Genomic DNA, 17,439 nt, shown 5'->3' with positions numbered 1-17,439 from the left:
GGCAGCGGTGCGCTAGGAGAGCGGATTATCGATTACAACTGTATGTATGCGAGACTGAGGAGTTGCGCAGCGCAGCCGGCGAAGACGTCGAAGGTGCAGCGTGCTCGAGGCGAGATCGCGGTGCTGGGCCAGCTATGGGGTGACAAAGACGGAGCCGGAAGCCGCGGACCAAGGAAATTAGGGAGAAGGCGCGATGCGACGGACGAGTGATGTCGGTATTCGTGCTGGAGGGCGGATGGCGCGCAATTGACCAGTCGAGCTCAGAAAGGAGAGGCTGAGGTGGGCGGAGCGAGGGTTGGGTGAAAGTCGTGTGAGAGTGGTGCAGCAGCGTGCCTGTGACAGCACCAAGGCATGACGGGGGTTTACGATATACGCGCGCATCATGACATTTCGCCGCCGGGCGCCCGGGCGGGCCTAGTCGCTCAGCCACTTCCACTTCCACCCCTTGCGGTTAGCGCGCTTTTCACACCCAATTTTCGACCCCACCAATTTCTCCTTCACGCCTACAGGCCAGCGCTTCTTTTCCGCTCCAGTCTTCAACCCCTCGCCTGCCCGCCCCGACCAACCTACACTCTTTCTACACATCCCCAGACCCTACTTCCCTCTACCGCCAACATGATCATTTTCAAGGTACGTTGTGTCTGCGCTGGGTCGCTCTTGCCTGCGCCCTACCCCGCCTTCCCTGCTGCACTTGATGCTGCTTTGCGCATGCAGAGAGCCTCTTGTCCTCTCCACTAGTCGCGTAGTACTGACTTCTTCAAGGACATCATCACCGGTGACGAGATCATCTCCGACTCCTACAACCTCAAGGAGATCGACGGCGTCGCCTACGAGGCCGACTGCACCAAGATCACTGTCGGAGGAGAATCATTCGGTGGGTACTGCCATGCGAGATGAAGATCTGGCAGGCTAACGACGTGTAGACACCGGTGCCAATGCTTCCGCTGAGGAGCAAGAGGAGGGAGCCGACGACCAGAAGGAGACCAAGATCGACGTCGTCTACTCTTTCCGCCTGAACGAGACCGGCTTCGACAAGAAGGGCTACCTCACATACCTCAAGGGTAAGAACGCTAGGGCAAAATCTTCCAGACCCAGGACTAACGATAGACAGGTTACATGAAGTCAGTCAAGGAGGCCCTCAAGAACAAGGGCGCCGACGAGGCTACAATCAAGGACTTTGAGAGCAAGGCCTCCGGTTTCGCCAAGAAGATCATCGGCAACTTCAAGGACTACGAGTTCTACACTGGCGAGTCCATGAACCCCGACGGTATGATCGTCCTCCTCAACTACCGCGAAGACGGTGTCACACCCTACGTTACCGTCTGGAAGCACGGTCTCGAGGAGATGAAGGTCTAAGTCCAAGAGGACTTGGCTATGGGAAAGACGAGGCTTGGTTCACGGTTCATTGAATTCACGATTACCTATTGCATGTTTGGGAAATATCCGCCATAGTGCGAAAAGCGGAATGGCACAAATCTAGACGATCTTAAGGAGCCGTACACGATACAGCATATTATTCTCTACCCATGCTACAACCTGCCCTCTAACACCTGTGATGGGGCTTGGTGGAGGCGACTATAAATGGTGAAATGTCGAGTATCAAGCAAGTCTCGCGGCGATGTCAGAATCAGTATCGGACCATATCCAGGGCTGGCACTTGAAATTTCGCCTAACTCAGCTTGGTGAAACATCTCATCGCGTGACCACGCGATACCGCGTATGTGCACAGACCATAGGTTTCATCACCTAGCAACAGCAGCCTCAGGCACACATTTAGCAATTCTCAGCCTTCCGCGACTCACCCCGCTATATCATTACGTCCTGAACCTATTCATTCTTCTTTTTTGTCGCCGCGATCCTGCCAATCTTACTGTCGCATGAAGTCCAAGGTACGAAGGAACATTGTTGCCCCGCGTCATGACGGGTAACGGTGGTCCCGCCGTTTCGCTACCGGCAACTCCGCGTCACCGCTCTGGAGCAGCCCTCAACGAGCTGATTTGCTCGCTGGAAAGACAGTGGAACATCGGTCTTAGGCTTCGTGGTAATGGATGGTCACCAAACAAAGCCATCCCGAGCGATGCGGCCGACAAGGTCAATGCGCTTATCCAATTCCTCTTCTACAGCGCACCGACGGCGCTCGAAGAGGCGATTGAACAATTCAAGGGAGACGCCCCTATTTTGACGCGTGAGGAGCGCTTGGAAAAGCTTCGTGAGATTCTGTCCCGTGTTAAAAAGGGTGAATTGGAGTCGAAGGGCAGGACGCCGAGGAATGAGCCGCCTAAAGTGCGGGCGACACCCTTTAGTGGTAAGTACAAAATTGCTTTTTAAGTTTCCTTCAGAGTTAGCGCGTACATTTCTTCCATGACGGTAGACTATATCCGTGCATGATGGGGAACCCATATATCTTGCGGACTCTGTGATAGAGATGGTCCACGCTGTGCCTTCCTCGGATTGTAATTGCTTCGTGGGTCGGACTGTCAGCATGAAGCTATTCCGTCATCATTTCAGCTGCCATTCTTGATGCATATCAACGAATGCATATTGTTTGCATAGATAGTAAATCAGTCAGACTGTCGCTCATCGGGACTGGACTGGGAGAATGTCTTTGCAATAGCTAATAAAAAGACAGGGGTCAAGCCTACCTCGCAAGTAACAACTAGCTTGCATGACGTTCAGCAAGACGAACATGAGTCTTGTGCTATTGCTGATCCAGGATCCCCCACAGACGTTGACACCGACGATGAGACGGATCAAAAATACGAAACACCGCGATCACCGTCCCGGTCGCCGTCACCATCACCCTCTCCATCCACTAGGTTAGGACAGACGCTCTTTCAGGCAAGTAACCATGCCTCTTTACATGTCTCTAAGAAACGGCCATCTGAAAGCTCCAACCATTCCGAGAACTCGCAGAAATTGACCAAAACCTCGAAAGGGAAACAGGCTGTCAAATCTTTCAACTCTTCGCCGATTCCACCACCGCAATTTGACTTCAAGAAGCCAACACTCGATATGGCTCGGTCTTTCCAACCCGTAAATTCCGTTTCATCTTCGGTCAACACCTCCTTCAACAACACCACATTCTCCTCCCAAGAGACAGCAAATACAACAAACACTTCATTCACCTCGTATGATGGCGCCATCGAGTTACAGGAGAACAGGTTCTCTAGGCCCCAATTGAAAAGGACGAGTTCGACTACAATCGGTTCTCTGGATGATGTGGAGCTCGACCAGGCTATGTTGTATCCCGGGAGCGAAGTGCGTGAGAAAGATATACAGCAAGACCTGAACGAACACTTTTCTCAAGGGAGTAGCGGTCAGAACAGATCTACTTATGGGTCTGTTGATGAGACTGGTCTTCTTGAAGCATCTTTCGAGGTTGAAGAGAAGGAGACCGACCCGCGAGTAATTCCACATGACAAGATGGAAAGTTCCAGACCACCCGCCGTTGTTGACAATCGCCATGGGCAATCCCATGCATCATCGACGCCACGGTTTCCATCCAACGGAGTTCCAAACGGTCAAGAGAAATCGCCGGCTGCCGTGCAATCTCCCTCGAAGATACCACACGAGATTCGTGATCTACCTACCCAAAATCTCTTCGTGGACGCGCTCCCACCAGGGCTAGAACATATCCCATACCATATCTTGTTCATCTGCGAACGTCTAGCGATAGACCACTCAATCTCAATCTTGGACCTGGTAAGCGGTATGGATATCGCTACTGTATCCTCCGATGCAGAGGCGTTTTGGTCTTTCATTGACGAACATCGGAAAATACCGCGTATGAAGCTGCGGGAGTCAAACCGTCTCTGGCAAGCTGCGAAACGCGACTTTGATGGGTTCACTTTCAGAGGACACATCAATCTCAGCCCCAAACGCACTGGCCCGATTCTTAACCTTACATTGTTACCGGTACAATCGGATCGATCATGCCGACTAGAGCGAATGTTTGGCTCCGACCGATTTCTCTACTTATACACGCCAGTCTTCGACTTCTCCGAAACAAATCGTTTCACGGGTGAGCGGCTTCAACAAATTTGCAATCAATTTCAAGCATGGCTACTCGCAGAACACCACTTCTTGAACCGCAAATGGAGAGTCTTCCATGTTGAAGATGTGAAGAAGCCCAAGACCGCTCGACCCAAGGACATGGTCTATGACAAAAGGATCGTGCTGTTCGCCACCGAAGGATGTGGAATTGAGCAACTCTATTCAGTGGGTCAAATGCTCGATCGATTCCTACCATTCCACATCAACAGACACCAAGGCTTTTGCAAAGCCTTTGCTCGTATTGAACTGGGGCTTTCTCGAACCACCCCTACGTTGTGCTTTGAGACGTCACAAATCATCCACGTGGATGACGACTTGGCCACAAACGATCCGGAGGACACTCTATACGATGATTCGGACTTAGAGTGGCAGGCGATTCCGGATGGCTCGGTCATGAACGATGGATGCTCAGTTATCTCTGTTGGCGCTGCATTAGTCATATGGCAGCTATACAAGAAAACAACCGGGATGAAGGGACCTTTGCCCAGTACATTCCAGGGACGCATTGGCGGAGCCAAGGGACTTTGGATGATTAGCGCGGAATCTTACATCAAAGATCCGGAGCATCTCAAACACTGGATCAAGATCAACAAGAGTCAGTGGAAGTTTCATCCACCCGCCGACGATTCAATGCATCATCATCGAACCTTTGAAGTGTCCAACTTCAGTTCTCCGCCTTCACAGTCGGAATTGCATATATTGTACATACCCATTCTGGTCGATCGAGGCGTAAAGAGAGAAGTTATTGCTAGTCTTATGGAAGAGCGACTCGAAAGCGAACGCGAGAAGCTGCTACATTTACTACCAGATCCGGTCAAGGTCTACGAATGGGTTCATCAGAACGGTGCGAAGACCCAGGCTGAACCCGACTGGCAAGCTGCACTGCCAGTATCATTAGAGGAAAAGTTGAAGTTCTTGCTCGAGGCGGGCTTCGTACCTACCAAGTTTCCCTACCTCGCCAGAAGTCTCGAACGCTTTATCCAGACAAAGCATATCTTTCAGGAATCTAAACTACGTGTGCCTCTTCCAAAGTGCGCGTACTTTTATGGAATAGCAGATCCTTTTGGAGTCTTGGAACCAGGCGAGATTCAAGTACAGTTCTCATCCTCATTTGTCGACGAGGATACGGATGAAAAGTACTTCTGCCTTAGGGACATGGAAGCTCTCGTCACTCGTCAGCCTGCCTGTCGCCGCTCGGATATCCAAAAAGTCCGCACGGTCATACGACCTGAACTGTCACATCTGGTCGACGTAGTGGTTTTTCCTCGCAAAGGCCGGTTCCCACTAGCTGGGAAGCTGCAAGGAGGCGATTACGATGGTGACCTGTTCTGGGTTTGTTGGGAACCTAAACTTGTGCGCCCTTTTCTGAATGCTCCAGCGCCAATGACTACCCCCAAGCCTGCGAGATACGGCATAGAGACACGGAGCGAGAAGCTCGAGGATATCATGAACACCAGCGAACCTGAAGATGTGGACAGCTTCCTCAGTAAAGCTTTCGAGTTTCGTAACAACTCATCGCTGCTTGGTCTAGTCACCACTTTCGCAGAGAAACAAGCATACACCGAAAACCGCATTCATTCCCGGATACTTGAACAACTGTACGATATGCATGATTTGCTAGTCGATGCGTCCAAACAGGGTTACGTATTTACGCAGAAGAAGTTTGATAAGTATGTAGCCCACTTGAAACCAAGACAGCCGCGTTATAAGGAGGAGATGAAGAAATGCGCCAGCAAGGGGGACTCAGCAGGTGTTGAGAAAATCCGCAAAGCAGATCGGCGAGTCCGATCCAACCATATAGTCGATTACCTCTACTTCGACATTGTAAGAGCACACAACATCGAGACAATGAGTCAAGTCAGGTCCGTTCTCTCGGAAGCTGTTGAGCTAGACGACGCGCTTGTGTATCCAATCGATCACTTCGCCAAGAAGGGATCGGAGGCTATCAAACAAGAAATCCTCTCTCTGACAAGAAAGCTGGACGACGTCAATTGTACTTGGAATGCCGGCTGGCATGGTGATTTGAGCACGACGGAGCGGCTTAATACTGTTGTAAACAACTGCTATCAGAAGTTCCAGGCTATCCAGCCCGAAAACCCGGGCGACACCGATATCCGGCCTCTGCTTGATGATTACCTTACGCCCGGTTCATGCATGTGGGACACCATCAAGGCATCAGCATTATATGCACAGTTCAAGAGGCTGGAGAAATCCAGTTTCGTTGTGAAAATGGCAGGACGAGAGCTTGCGAGTCTCAAGGCAAACAGCTCTGAGAAATCCAGAGCTATAGTCTCGTCTATACGCATGAACATGAAGCCGAAACCAATCAAGGCACAGGTTCAGTACGAAGAGGAAGAAGAAGACGACTTTCAGACCGCGCTCGAGGAGCTCACCTTGTAGTTACCTCCAGGTCGTACGGAACCGGTGTTCATCTTACGCCGCTTTCACGTATCGGCTACCTCTCACTTTGGCACCATACACACATTATTCGCGCAGGATCATTACAGTTATTTGGGTGTTCAGGAGCGCTTATACAATCCTTTCCACAGGGTGTTGATCTTTCCACCAGTGTTCGATCCACTGTATTTACTCATTGGGTACTCGAAACATCACTGCGCCATCCATGGTTGCCGTTGCAATACCATGTACAAGCCAACGTATCTGGAGTCAGTCCAGGAGTCTCACTGAGCCATTCATAGCCACATCTTGTAAGATGGTGGCACAAACGTAGTATTAGGAGGAAGAGGAGGAGGAAGAAGGAAGGAAAATGAAGACATTCCGGTTGAGAGTCAGAAGAGATGTATAGAGGGGGTTAGAAGATGGAAGTGGAGGTACAAGTAGGAGTCTGCTCCATGTCACTCATTTGTCTCTCTTCCGATGGTCGTAGCTTCAAGCCAGGTTATTGTGATTTCGCTTCTTGCTCTCAATTCGGTGCTTTTTGTACTCTTCTACTCAATCGTCATATGCATAGCCCTGAATGATATAGATGTATACGTGATGAATATGCAGAAGCGCAAGCATCAACCAGTGCTTGTCGCCTTTGAGCAATAATTGGGTATCTTTGAAAACATCCACAGCTCTCCAGTACATCTTTAGCACATGCCTCACCCCGCCGTAGGCGCAGCAGCAGCAGCAGCCTTGATTTTCAAATTCCTCCTCTCTTCTTCTCTCCGCGCCTCCACACCAGCCAAGAACTCCATACGGCCCAGATAAGCTTCCTTGGTCTTTCCATGTGTATCCAATTCTTCTGCGATGCCCTCTTTGTCCACGAAGCCTGTCCAGTCCATGCGCGATTTGTCCACGACATTGAGCTTCTGCGCCTTCTCGACCTTCTTCGCGACCGAGATGTCTGTTTCTGGCGGAATTTCCTGCTCGCGTTGTAGATCGGCAGCGGCGGCACGGGGCCAGAAAAGTTGGTGTTCGGGTGCGAGGGCGCGGACGTAGCCTGTAGGGTTGGGGTCGAATCGGGATGGACGGCGGAGGGGACGACGGATCTTGGGTCCACTAGACTCGGAGGGATCTTTGGGGGACTCTGTTGTGGGTATTGTCGCTGCGGACGCATCGAGTGTCGTCCACCCATCTTTGAGGTATTTGTCGAGCTGCGAGCGTGGAACTTGCTTCTCCTCGGTAGTGTCCTGCCCAGCGAAAGTGAAGACTTTCTTGATCGTGAGCTGTTCTTCCTCTTCCGCTGATACTGGGATGTTGGCTACGGGTACGTGATTTTGTTGTGCAGCTGATTCATGTGATGCTGTGGAATCCAAAGGCTTCAGAGGCGCTGCTGTCATTTGGGCCCATAGCGCATCGACATCCACAGTTGCGCCATCGATCCTTGCAAGCGGTCTCCGTTCCTTTCCTTCAATCCTCCGTTGCGCCCGCGTTTTGACAAGCCCGCCCTCCCCGCCTTCATCATCTGATATGATCAGCTCGTCTCCATCATCGTTGCCGCTTTTCTTCCCCTTCTTCTTCGCCCGCTTCTTCCGCGCAGCTTGTATTGTCACTTCGTCTCCAGAATCAAGGTCTTCATCGGCAGGCGCTTTCCGCTTGCCCTTGCGCTGTGTGGGTTCTATCGTGACATGGTCTTCGTCTTCGGAACTGGATGCCTCTTCGGGAGGCGCGGCTTCGGGGTTGAAGTCCTCATCGGACGACTCGTGGTACTTCTCGTCGACGTTCTCGAGGTCTTCGTCGCCATAAGTGTGTGGCATGGTAAAGTGGGTATTGAGTCGGAGGCCTGGGATCGCGTCGCGCAAGCCAGAACGAAGATGCGCCAGATCGACGGCCAAGGCCAATGTGGTCTAGCGTGGCGCAAGGGCGAGCTCCAGACATCTGGAAGTTCATACGTCAGTGACGTGGGCGGGGAGGCAGGCGCGTTCCAGATCAAAACAAGCGAGCCATGCCTTCAGCTGGGCTGGCTTGCTTCTGTCTCCTAACCTCACCGTCGCTGTCGCGTAATGCGCATTTGACTCTATCACTGATCGCATAACCCAGCCAACATCATGGCGCCAGTCGATACAGTCGCATCTACGCGGAGTAACTCACTCCCCATCGCTCTCTTTGGCGGCCAAGTGCTCCTTGTTACAGTCCTCACAGCTCGTGTCCTTCTCACTACTCGACGCGCCGCCAAATCTCAGCCACCATCAACGCGCACGCGCTCACAAGACTCGGCTCGTCGCCGCCATGCCGTCACCTTCTCCATCATTGCGCTTCTCTCACTACTCTCCGTCGGCAGCTTTGCCTTCCTCTGGCGCGCTATCTCCTATGTGCGGTGGGCTGGAGAGAATACACATGACATTCCGGGTAGCCTCTGGAGTGGCTGGTATGGCACTGGCGAGGAAGGGAGATGGTATCTAGCCGACTGGATCGCGGACATCGATCTCGTGCGCGAGTTTGACAAAGTTGGAATAATGAAACCGGAGGGGTTTCTGTATACGAGCCAGTATTTCGTTGGACTGATCGCAAGCTCCATTTTCATGGGCGCTGAAGGTATGTGCAATGCGATCGACGCAGGTTGCACAAGTCCCTCACTGACTGGCCGTCTTTAGGCCGCAGGCGCAATCTTTCCAACACAACCATTGCGTCGTTCGTACTACTGAGCTCCATTGGAAGCTTAGGGTACTCTTTGAGCTTGTTCTTCATCACCATCTTGTATACTCCTTTGACCATACACCACGATGATACCCCGCTACACGACGCGCTGTTCACACCATATGCTTTCGTATACGACACTGGCATCGTTGCGTCGCTCATTACTCTGAATCTCTTTCCACAACTAGTCTCCGAGTTCGGCGACAAGAGCATGATGCGACTCGGATACCTGGCCATGCCACTTGCCTTTGCATTTGCGCCACAGCTGGTTCCCTACGCACTGGGTCATCAGCATACGTCTAAAGCAGCGGCCCATAGATCATACGTCAAAGTCTTCCACGCACTGTCAATCGCCTCTATCCTCGTATACTGGCGTGTGTGGACTACTCTGGTGTACGTCAACAGACCTGCCCAGCGCTCTCACGTTTGGGATCTCTTCGCGAATTCTATTGCCAAGAGCGATTCGGCGAATGCAAACAGGCTTCTCGCAAGTATCAGCAACGCGGGCCAAGCTCTCAAGCACATCAGCATGCACCCGGCTATCAGTGTCACCAGCCTCGACGTCCTCTTTGCTGCCATCAGCTTGCTGACGTGGACTTTCACGCGCGATCTAGATGTGCATGCGATCCTAGAAAGCAGCATACTTTCTTTTCTCGTTCCCACTCATGAAAAACACGTCACATTCAAGCAAGACCTGGCAAGAGTGATGGAGCATGCGAGCGAGCCCTCGTCGCCAGTAGAGCCTGTTACGCCGAGGAAGCCTGGGCGCCCGGCAAAGAAGGCTGACGTAAATGGTACATCCACTTCCGCAGCCACGAGTGCGTCTCTCAGACGCAGCACGCGAGGGAAAGCGCGCACTTCGGATGTGGATTCTGACGCAGGCTCATTTGCTGGTGACCCTGATGCTACATACCAACCAACAGAGCAGACCAAGCGCGCTATACAGGGAATGGATTCAGACGGCTCCGCGCCTGAGGGCGATCTAGTTCACGCGGGAGAGTCGACTGCACTAGCCATGTTTCTTGTCTTCTTCGGTGGACTTGGTCAATTAGCTGCGGGTGCGCTGGGTGCCGAGGTGACGGGACCGCGAGACTGAGGCGGTTGAGTGTACTGTACTTCAGATCGCCCGAGTAACGAACGGGAATTATTTTCTTATTTGGAAACCTGACGAGTACGCAATCTATGAGCTGTTTAGGGTAGGCGTACAGGGCCTTTGATGTACGGGAACAAGGATGGATGGGAATAGCGGCTTTGGCTTTTGATTTTGGATACCCCGGGTGCACCGGAGCGTCGGGTCGTTTTGATATTGCTTTTTTGGAATACAGTGTTTGCAGGGATATAATGTACATGTTGCGCGAAGTCATCAGGTTGACGAGCAGAGTGACGATAACGCGCATGTTGACATGTCCTACTGACTGAACTCATACACGTGTGCGACGTCCATCTGACAGTAAAGGGGCACACAGCGCTGCATCAATGACGTTCGGAAATAGTTTCTGCTACGCTGTGTAACCTTGCTGCCGCGGATAACAAATCCTTGTCCGCCATGCGGCGGTGATATCGTCAGCTTGACTCAGGTCAGGTTGGGCTGATGGAGGTTGACTTCGGCACAACACTAATCGGGTAACTGTCCCAAGCCACAAAATACCAGGGCGTTCGCTCTTCATCGAAGTTGGGCTGGTGTTGGAAAGCTGGGACGAGGACAGAACGGCGGTGCCTGAAGATCTTCCCTTGTTACCGTAAGCGAACGTGGCCTGCACGCGACCAACCGCCTCCTCACAATGACACTCTCCGTCTTCTACGACGGTTCCAGATGCTTCAGCGTCGTGCCACTGCGGCTATTTATCAGCAGCACTGACTTGTCTCCGACCCGGCCTCGAAACTTGTTGCAGTGACGCTCTGGTGCCCGACGACTGGGCGCGCGCGGAGAGCCATCCTTGCCGACCCGGCTTCTTCGGCTGCTGGCTGCCAACAGAGAGTGGTTGCGAGAAGTGAAATTGCAGGGCGGGCATCCTGTCAGAGGGTAATCCAAGCATTCCTGGAAGAGTTATAGTACTCCCGAGCGTTTGGCTGAAGGCGTGATTCGGGTTGGGCGTCGGCTCATCAGCAAGGACAGCGGTTCTGGGGCAGTGGCAGGCTCGGGCCTAAAGACTATCACCACCGTGCGCAACGCAAAGACGCTACACTACCACTGAACAACCATGGAGGTAAGCCCAGATTCCTTCTTTTACTCCTTTGCTTTCCCCACGTGTATCGTCGTCTTCCCTATCTAGCTAGATTACTGGCAAAGCCCCGGAGGTTGCGTCGCGACTTCCTCAGCCCTATGTACGTCTGCACCATGGCCTGAGCTCCCTGGGTGCCTTCCGCTCGGTGTCGACTGCCTTGCGCGTATCACCGACTGTTGTTGTGGAACATCACGGGGGCTCCTGATTGACTCGTCGCTTCTCTGCCAGCTCTCCTTTGCATGTACCGCCCGTCCTCGTGGCCTCTCCCTGCTGGTCTCGTACCACACGTTGTCGCAGCGTGCCTGTCACTTCCCCACGAGAGTAGGACGCTTCACTGCGCAGATGCCTGCCAGCTGAAGGGAGATAGGAAGGGCCGGCTTTCTGTTTTCTGTCTTTTCTCGGCGCGGCGCTTTCTTCACCCACGATACCCAATTTTCTCTTAGTTCTGCGACTTCTGCTCTTAGCGATATACCCTGTACCACTAAGCACCACCATGGAGAGCCGCTTTCTTTCACACCGCCCTTCAGCAACCTTCGATGCTGCTCGCGACATTGTTCGAGACGATGGCGCTGAGGAGAGGCGGACATCCGCTAGTTCATCTTTACTCAGACCAAGTGCTCAATTGACCATGGACCGTTTTCTGCAGGATCTATCCAACGCAGAGCAGCCACCTGTTGACTTTGCGCCGCAGTATCACACTGGTCGCGTCCCCAATAGCAAGGCGGGAGATGGCAAGCCGCGATTGCTGCTCATGGGCCAGAGAAGGTGAGATTCGTCAAGGTCAGCGTGTTGAGCGCGCTAACCATCCATCTGCAGGAGCGGCAAGTCTTCGATATCAAGTGTCGTCTTTCACAAGCTGCCGCCAAGTGAGACGCTGTACCTCGAAACGACGTACAGGATAAAGAAAGAGTCCATGCAGTACGTTGACCATCAAGTGTACGCATACATGGCTGACTAACAACGCTAGCTCGTTCATGGACTTTCAAGTATGGGATCTGCCAGGCCATCTGGACTACTTTGATCCAGCTTTCGATACCGACAACATCTTCGAGGAGATTGGAGCTCTGATATGGGTTATCGATGCCCAAGATGAGTATCTCGATGCAATTGCGCGACTAAACATGACCATCCTCAACCTCCAGCAATCATACCCCAACATCAACGTGGAAGTCTTCGTGCACAAGGTCGACGGTCTTTCAGATGACTTCCGCGGTGACACTTTCCGCGACATCATTCAGCGCGTGCAAGACGAACTATCGGATCACGGCTATGAGCAGGCGCCCATATCTTTCTACCAGACTTCCATCTACGACCATTCCATCTTTGAAGCCTTTAGCAAGGTGATCCAGAAGCTCATCCCACAGCTTCCCACCCTCGAAGCGCTGCTCAACAACCTGTGTGGTGCCTGTAACATCGAGAAAGCCTACCTCTTCGACATCATGAGCAAGATCTACATCGCGACGGATACAAGCCCGACCGATATTGGTAGCTATGAGATATGCTCCGATTACATTGATGTGGTCATCGATGTTAGTGAGATCTATGGCTGGGATCGACCCGATGAGGGCGAGGATGAGAGTGAGACTGGTAACAACGATGCTGAGAGTCTGATCACCATGGAGAAGAAGAACAGCAGATATCTCTACTTGCGGGAGATTAACAAGTAAGCAGACTGCATGGTTATGGAATCGTGAGTGTACTAACGATGGCTACAGATATCTCGCTCTAGTATGCATCATGGGCCAGGATAATCCAGCGGAAAAGAAAGCCATCATCGACTACAACGTCGGCGTCTTCCAAGCAGGACTCAAAAAGGTCTTCCCCAAGAGCGACAGAGAAGCGCAAGTCGAGATCCGCGATATTCACGACGGCGCTGAATGAGTGATCGGGGTGATTCTTGTTGAATTAGGAAAGACCACTGAGCGATTTCGTACTCTAAGAAGCGGCAAACGCCACGACTCCTACATCATGCAAACCACACAACCAGTGGAGAGAAGATGGCAGATGGGACGTTGTATATACACACGAAAGAAGGGTTGTATTACTACAAAAGTGATACATTCGCATGACACATGCGGTATCGTACAGTAGCCTGGTTACAGAAATTTGCGTATTGACTCTACGAGTGATGCGATTCTAAGTCTTTCATGCCGATCTCATCCATTGCAAGTTGTCCAATAGTGATAGTCCAGTAGTAGCGTCTTGGCCAAGATCGCCAATGACATCAATCTGAAAGTGGCCAATCATCGGAACCGAGATTGTGGTACTTCCCGACAGCAGCGCCTCGGAACGCGCAGGCGAAAGCAATCTATTCTCCGCATCGCGCATCCGACGGTTCCTGGCTTGCGGACACGTCTCCGAATCTTTCTTCGGCGGCTAGTTAGGGTTGTGCCTCGGTATCTGAGTGACGTTGACGCGGGAGTACCACACTTTGAGCTGCGTAACTGTTGGATGAACAGGTATGAACGTCTCCGAGCAACTCTCGGTATATGTAGACTGACCACGCAAATAAGGCAGTGCATCCGAACGCATTACCGTCACTACCACCGCCATAATGTCCTCATCACAGCGATACCGCCGTGCTGCGAAAGAGGAGCCCACAGACACGACCACGTCTTCCATTCCTCCGACCTCCTCGGGCGCTCAAGAGAAAGCAGAGCTTAAGAAAGCTGTCAAGGAGCAAGCCGCTGCGACGTCAAATGGCTTATCCGTGCTGGACATACTGCGCATACTAGGTGGCGTCCTCCTATTGAGTTGCGGGCTGAGCTATCTGAGTACAAGTGGAGAGAGCATGACATGGGGATATAATGCATGGTGGACCAGAGCTCGAGAGTGGAAGAGCCTCATGGTAAGTCTCTCCTTCACATTCCCACAAGCACTCGTAGCTAACATGACACGTAGCAAGGAGAACTCACCCTAACCGATGCTGAATTGGCTCTATATGACGGCAGCGACCCCTCGAAACCGATCTACCTCGCTCTAAACGGTACAATCTACGACGTTTCCATTTCGCCTACAACCTACGGACCCGGCGGCTCATACCACTTCTTCGCGGGCAAAGACGCAGCGCGCGCCTTCCTTACGGGTTGTTTCGCAGAGGACACTGTGCCCGACCTACGCGGCGTAGAGGAAATGTTCATACCCGTTGAACCCGAAGAGAAAGCCGGCCTGACACCGGAAGAAAGAGAGGTGGAGATGGAAAAGGCGCGGAAGAGGAAACCATTGAGCAAGGGAGAACTGAAGAACAGGCGTGCACAGGAACTCAAGAGCGCCAGAAAACAGATGGTCGCTGGTCTGGAGGGCTGGCATATGTTGTTCCGTGGAGACAAGGGTAAGCCGTATAGGCGGGTAGGCTATGTTAAGAGGGAACCTGGATGGCAGGACAAGATGCCTAAGAGGGGCTTGTGCGAGCAGGCCGAAAAGGGCAGGCCGGTTCGGAAATATGAGCAATAGGTCGAGCTTCCCTCGGCATACTGTCCTGGCCTTTGAGGCGTACATCCCTTTTATATATATATACGCACAAACTTGATGTCCGCAGCCTCAGCCTTCTTCTTGTAGAACATGTCCAACGACTATTCCCACACCCTGAATTCCCTCCTTCAACTTGCGCGCCAAGTGAAGTTAGCTGCGCTACAATGAAGTGTCTTGTTTAATCGACGCAAATTGTGAGGCATTTGGTGGGTGCATATGGCTAATTCACTCCAACAAAATACCGGTGTGTCCTTGAGTCACACCGTCGCGTGACGTCTTGCAACTTGAGAGATCGAGCCTTCCATACTACAAGCGGAATGATGTGATCCGAACCGCAGAGCAAGCAGGAAGGGATAGCTGTACCAGAGGTTCTGACTTCCACAAGCGTCGCCTGAGATATTATACAGGCCTAAATCAAGGGACCGCGGCATGAATTAAATCCTTCTTCACAGACCGATGGTACATGTCCGCAAGTCGACCAATACGTGCTCGCGCTCTGACCGGACATATCCTTGTGAGCAGTCATAGTAAGGACGAGGGTGTAAGCAAGACTGAGACCTGTCGTCGGTACGTCTCTAGAGGGAGAGCAGAGTGTTATGGCAATTTCAAGCAGGAGAGTAAAAGCGGTGGAATTCGCGATTGACATGACGCCATACATCAGCGCTAGTATGCTTGCAAAAGCCAGAATAAGGGGAGGGGGCCCGAGGGCTGCAAACATTGACAAAATCATTACGATGATAGTGGTACGAACGAACACTCTGTAGCGTTGACTCAACATTAGTACACGAGGAATGTCACTAATAGCAAGGTCAAGTTGGGTGGTGGTGTTTCGGAAGTCTTTTCATTCAGTACATAACCGACACCTCCAATGGACCCTAGGTGCTGTACCCGAGCCCGTTCCTCTCATTTCATGTCCGCTATGAAGCATGCATCCCAATGTAGTATGACCCGTTCATTTCATGAAGACGCCGATTGGTAATGGAAAGAGGAATGCCGTTAAAAAGCTGAAAGAGGTATCCGAGATTCGCATTTACGTTCGTTTAATTGTCGGTTGCGTAAGGCTTACTCGGCGGCGCCGACAGCTCGTGCTGCAGTGTGTTAGTGAGCGCTCATACGATCTCCAAACATTCCAAGGTTTCGTAACACGTGGATCTTTGGAAATGCTTTTGTGGTGACATACTGTAGATGCTGAGCTTGGAGTGTCCGACAACCTTCTTGATCTGACCGTTGGCCTCAAGGTCGTTAAGAGCTTGACGCGCGAGCGAACCGTTGATCTTCAAGCGATCGACGAGAGTGGCAACGGTGATGAGGCGGTAGGACTGGACATCCTTCTGGAGCTTGTCGTTGGTCTGCTTGTCGAGAACGACAGCGTGCTGGGCCTTGTCCTTGACTGCTTAGGTGTTAGTGGCAAATCGACTCTAGAGTCATGTTGAAGTGCGCGATGGTGAGACAGGGTTGCGGGAGTATGAATGATGCTTTCGAGCGTTTCCGACGTGTTCGCGAGGTGTATAATTATGCTGAAGGTGTGCAGTGCTGGATCACGTACCCTTGCCCTTGGACCACTTCTTCTTCTGCTTCTTGCCTCCAGTTGCTGCAGGTGCCTGTGTAACGGTCAGCGCCAACAATCTTCGTTTTCGGTATCTCGACCGCGCATTAGACGTACCATTTTGTCGGTTGTTGTGTGGTTGCTGAGGAGAGACGGTCGAACTCAGGTCAATTTCGACTTGCTCGGGGGCGGAGAAGGTGCGCTTTCTTGGCGCGCTAACCAAGCGAGCTACGTCCCCACGTGATCAATCACTCCACCGTCCGACCTACTCGACGTGATGCCTAAGGCATGTGTGACGCGATTCTTATTTGCTATTCAAGTATGTGCGTCAATTCGTATGAATTTGGGTTTCACGTTCGCCACGGAACTCCAGGCTGCAGACACGTGCAGCACCTGGGCGTTGTTCTCCAGAGATACCATTGACAGCGCCACTCAGGTGCCGCACGCTATGATTCCGATCTCTTTAGCGCTCATAGACCGTTGCCAGGAATCATATGTCGCTCATTATGAGGAGGGATCACGCGTTCCCTTAGTTGGCGGACATGCTTCCCAAACGATGCTTTTAATGAATTGGAAGATTAGCGCCTGAACCGCCAACGTATGCAACCAATGCGGCGTGATCATAATGATGTGCTTGAACAGGAAGGTGTGGTTTGCTGAACGGCGACAAGGTCATGAAGTAGTCTTGACGACCATCAAGGTGTCGGTGGCGGATAGAAGAGGACAATGTCTGTGTGCGAACTTCTGGGGGGCTTCGGAAATTGTTGTCGAAAACTACCAGTATGGACATGGATGCGCGGGGGTCTGACCGTCAATGCAACGCTGCAGGGCATGAGCATACGAGGTTCGGAGAGATGTGTGCACCAAATTTAGCACGCGGTTGGTTGACCGTGATCATGCACTAGTAAAGTGCAGTGTAGATCAATACATGTTCCACACGGACGCGAAGCCCTGCGCCAGCACGCGGACGAAGTGCATAGGGGTAATCCCGTTCGATGTCAACGTACACCATAGAGCAGAGATGTGCCGAAGATTGTTTTCCAATTACAAGCTAATCAGCAC

General features: G+C 52.1%; 8 protein-coding genes across 8 annotated transcripts; 6 read left to right on the top strand and 2 right to left on the bottom strand.

Annotated features, from left to right (window-relative positions):
- Positions 1–615: 615 nt before the first annotated feature.
- Positions 616–1,356, top strand: J4E90_000822 (uncharacterized protein; the record flags this gene model as incomplete). Its single annotated transcript, XM_051430415.1, has 4 exons — positions 616–630; positions 763–874; positions 924–1,061; positions 1,112–1,356. 4 exons carry the CDS (start codon positions 616–618, stop codon positions 1,354–1,356), a joined length of 510 nt encoding a protein of 169 aa, XP_051295902.1.
- A 561-nt stretch (positions 1,357–1,917) lies between these two features.
- On the top strand, positions 1,918–2,328 carry J4E90_000821 (uncharacterized protein; the record flags this gene model as incomplete). Its single annotated transcript, XM_051430414.1, has 2 exons — positions 1,918–1,924; positions 1,982–2,328. 2 exons carry the CDS (start codon positions 1,918–1,920, stop codon positions 2,326–2,328), a joined length of 354 nt encoding a protein of 117 aa, XP_051295901.1.
- Positions 2,329–2,686: 358 nt separating this feature from the next.
- On the top strand, positions 2,687–6,453 carry J4E90_000820 (uncharacterized protein; the record flags this gene model as incomplete). Its single annotated transcript, XM_051430413.1, has 2 exons — positions 2,687–2,690; positions 2,714–6,453. 2 exons carry the CDS (start codon positions 2,687–2,689, stop codon positions 6,451–6,453), a joined length of 3,744 nt encoding a protein of 1,247 aa, XP_051295900.1.
- A 704-nt stretch (positions 6,454–7,157) lies between these two features.
- Positions 7,158–8,255, bottom strand: J4E90_000819 (uncharacterized protein; the record flags this gene model as incomplete). Its single annotated transcript, XM_051430412.1, has 1 exon — positions 7,158–8,255. The coding sequence occupies one exon, from the start codon at positions 8,253–8,255 to the stop codon at positions 7,158–7,160; it is 1,098 nt and encodes a 365-aa protein (XP_051295899.1).
- A 291-nt stretch (positions 8,256–8,546) lies between these two features.
- Positions 8,547–10,231, top strand: J4E90_000818 (uncharacterized protein; the record flags this gene model as incomplete). Its single annotated transcript, XM_051430411.1, has 2 exons — positions 8,547–9,033; positions 9,093–10,231. 2 exons carry the CDS (start codon positions 8,547–8,549, stop codon positions 10,229–10,231), a joined length of 1,626 nt encoding a protein of 541 aa, XP_051295898.1.
- A 1,622-nt stretch (positions 10,232–11,853) lies between these two features.
- J4E90_000817 (uncharacterized protein) lies at positions 11,854–13,241 on the top strand (the record flags this gene model as incomplete). The annotated part of the gene is made up of 4 exons (XM_051430410.1): positions 11,854–12,125; positions 12,177–12,278; positions 12,328–13,023; positions 13,076–13,241. 4 exons carry the CDS (start codon positions 11,854–11,856, stop codon positions 13,239–13,241), a joined length of 1,236 nt encoding a protein of 411 aa, XP_051295897.1.
- A 673-nt stretch (positions 13,242–13,914) lies between these two features.
- J4E90_000816 (uncharacterized protein) lies at positions 13,915–14,813 on the top strand (the record flags this gene model as incomplete). The annotated part of the gene is made up of 2 exons (XM_051430409.1): positions 13,915–14,208; positions 14,262–14,813. The coding sequence occupies 2 exons, from the start codon at positions 13,915–13,917 to the stop codon at positions 14,811–14,813; spliced, it is 846 nt and encodes a 281-aa protein (XP_051295896.1).
- A 1,080-nt stretch (positions 14,814–15,893) lies between these two features.
- On the bottom strand, positions 15,894–16,497 carry RPS25 (40S ribosomal protein S25; the record flags this gene model as incomplete). The annotated part of the gene is made up of 4 exons (XM_051430408.1): positions 15,894–15,919; positions 16,012–16,221; positions 16,378–16,432; positions 16,495–16,497. 4 exons carry the CDS (start codon positions 16,495–16,497, stop codon positions 15,894–15,896), a joined length of 294 nt encoding a protein of 97 aa, XP_051295895.1.
- Between the last annotated feature and the right edge of the window lie 942 nt (positions 16,498–17,439).

This window comes from Alternaria incomplexa (genome assembly GCF_024043165.1).
Source record: "Alternaria incomplexa strain BMP 0042 chromosome Unknown scaffold_1, whole genome shotgun sequence".
Classification (NCBI taxonomy): Eukaryota; Fungi; Ascomycota; class Dothideomycetes; order Pleosporales; family Pleosporaceae; genus Alternaria; species Alternaria incomplexa.
Note: the sequence above shows the minus strand (reverse complement) of the source record. Positions and strands in the feature narration are given on the sequence as shown.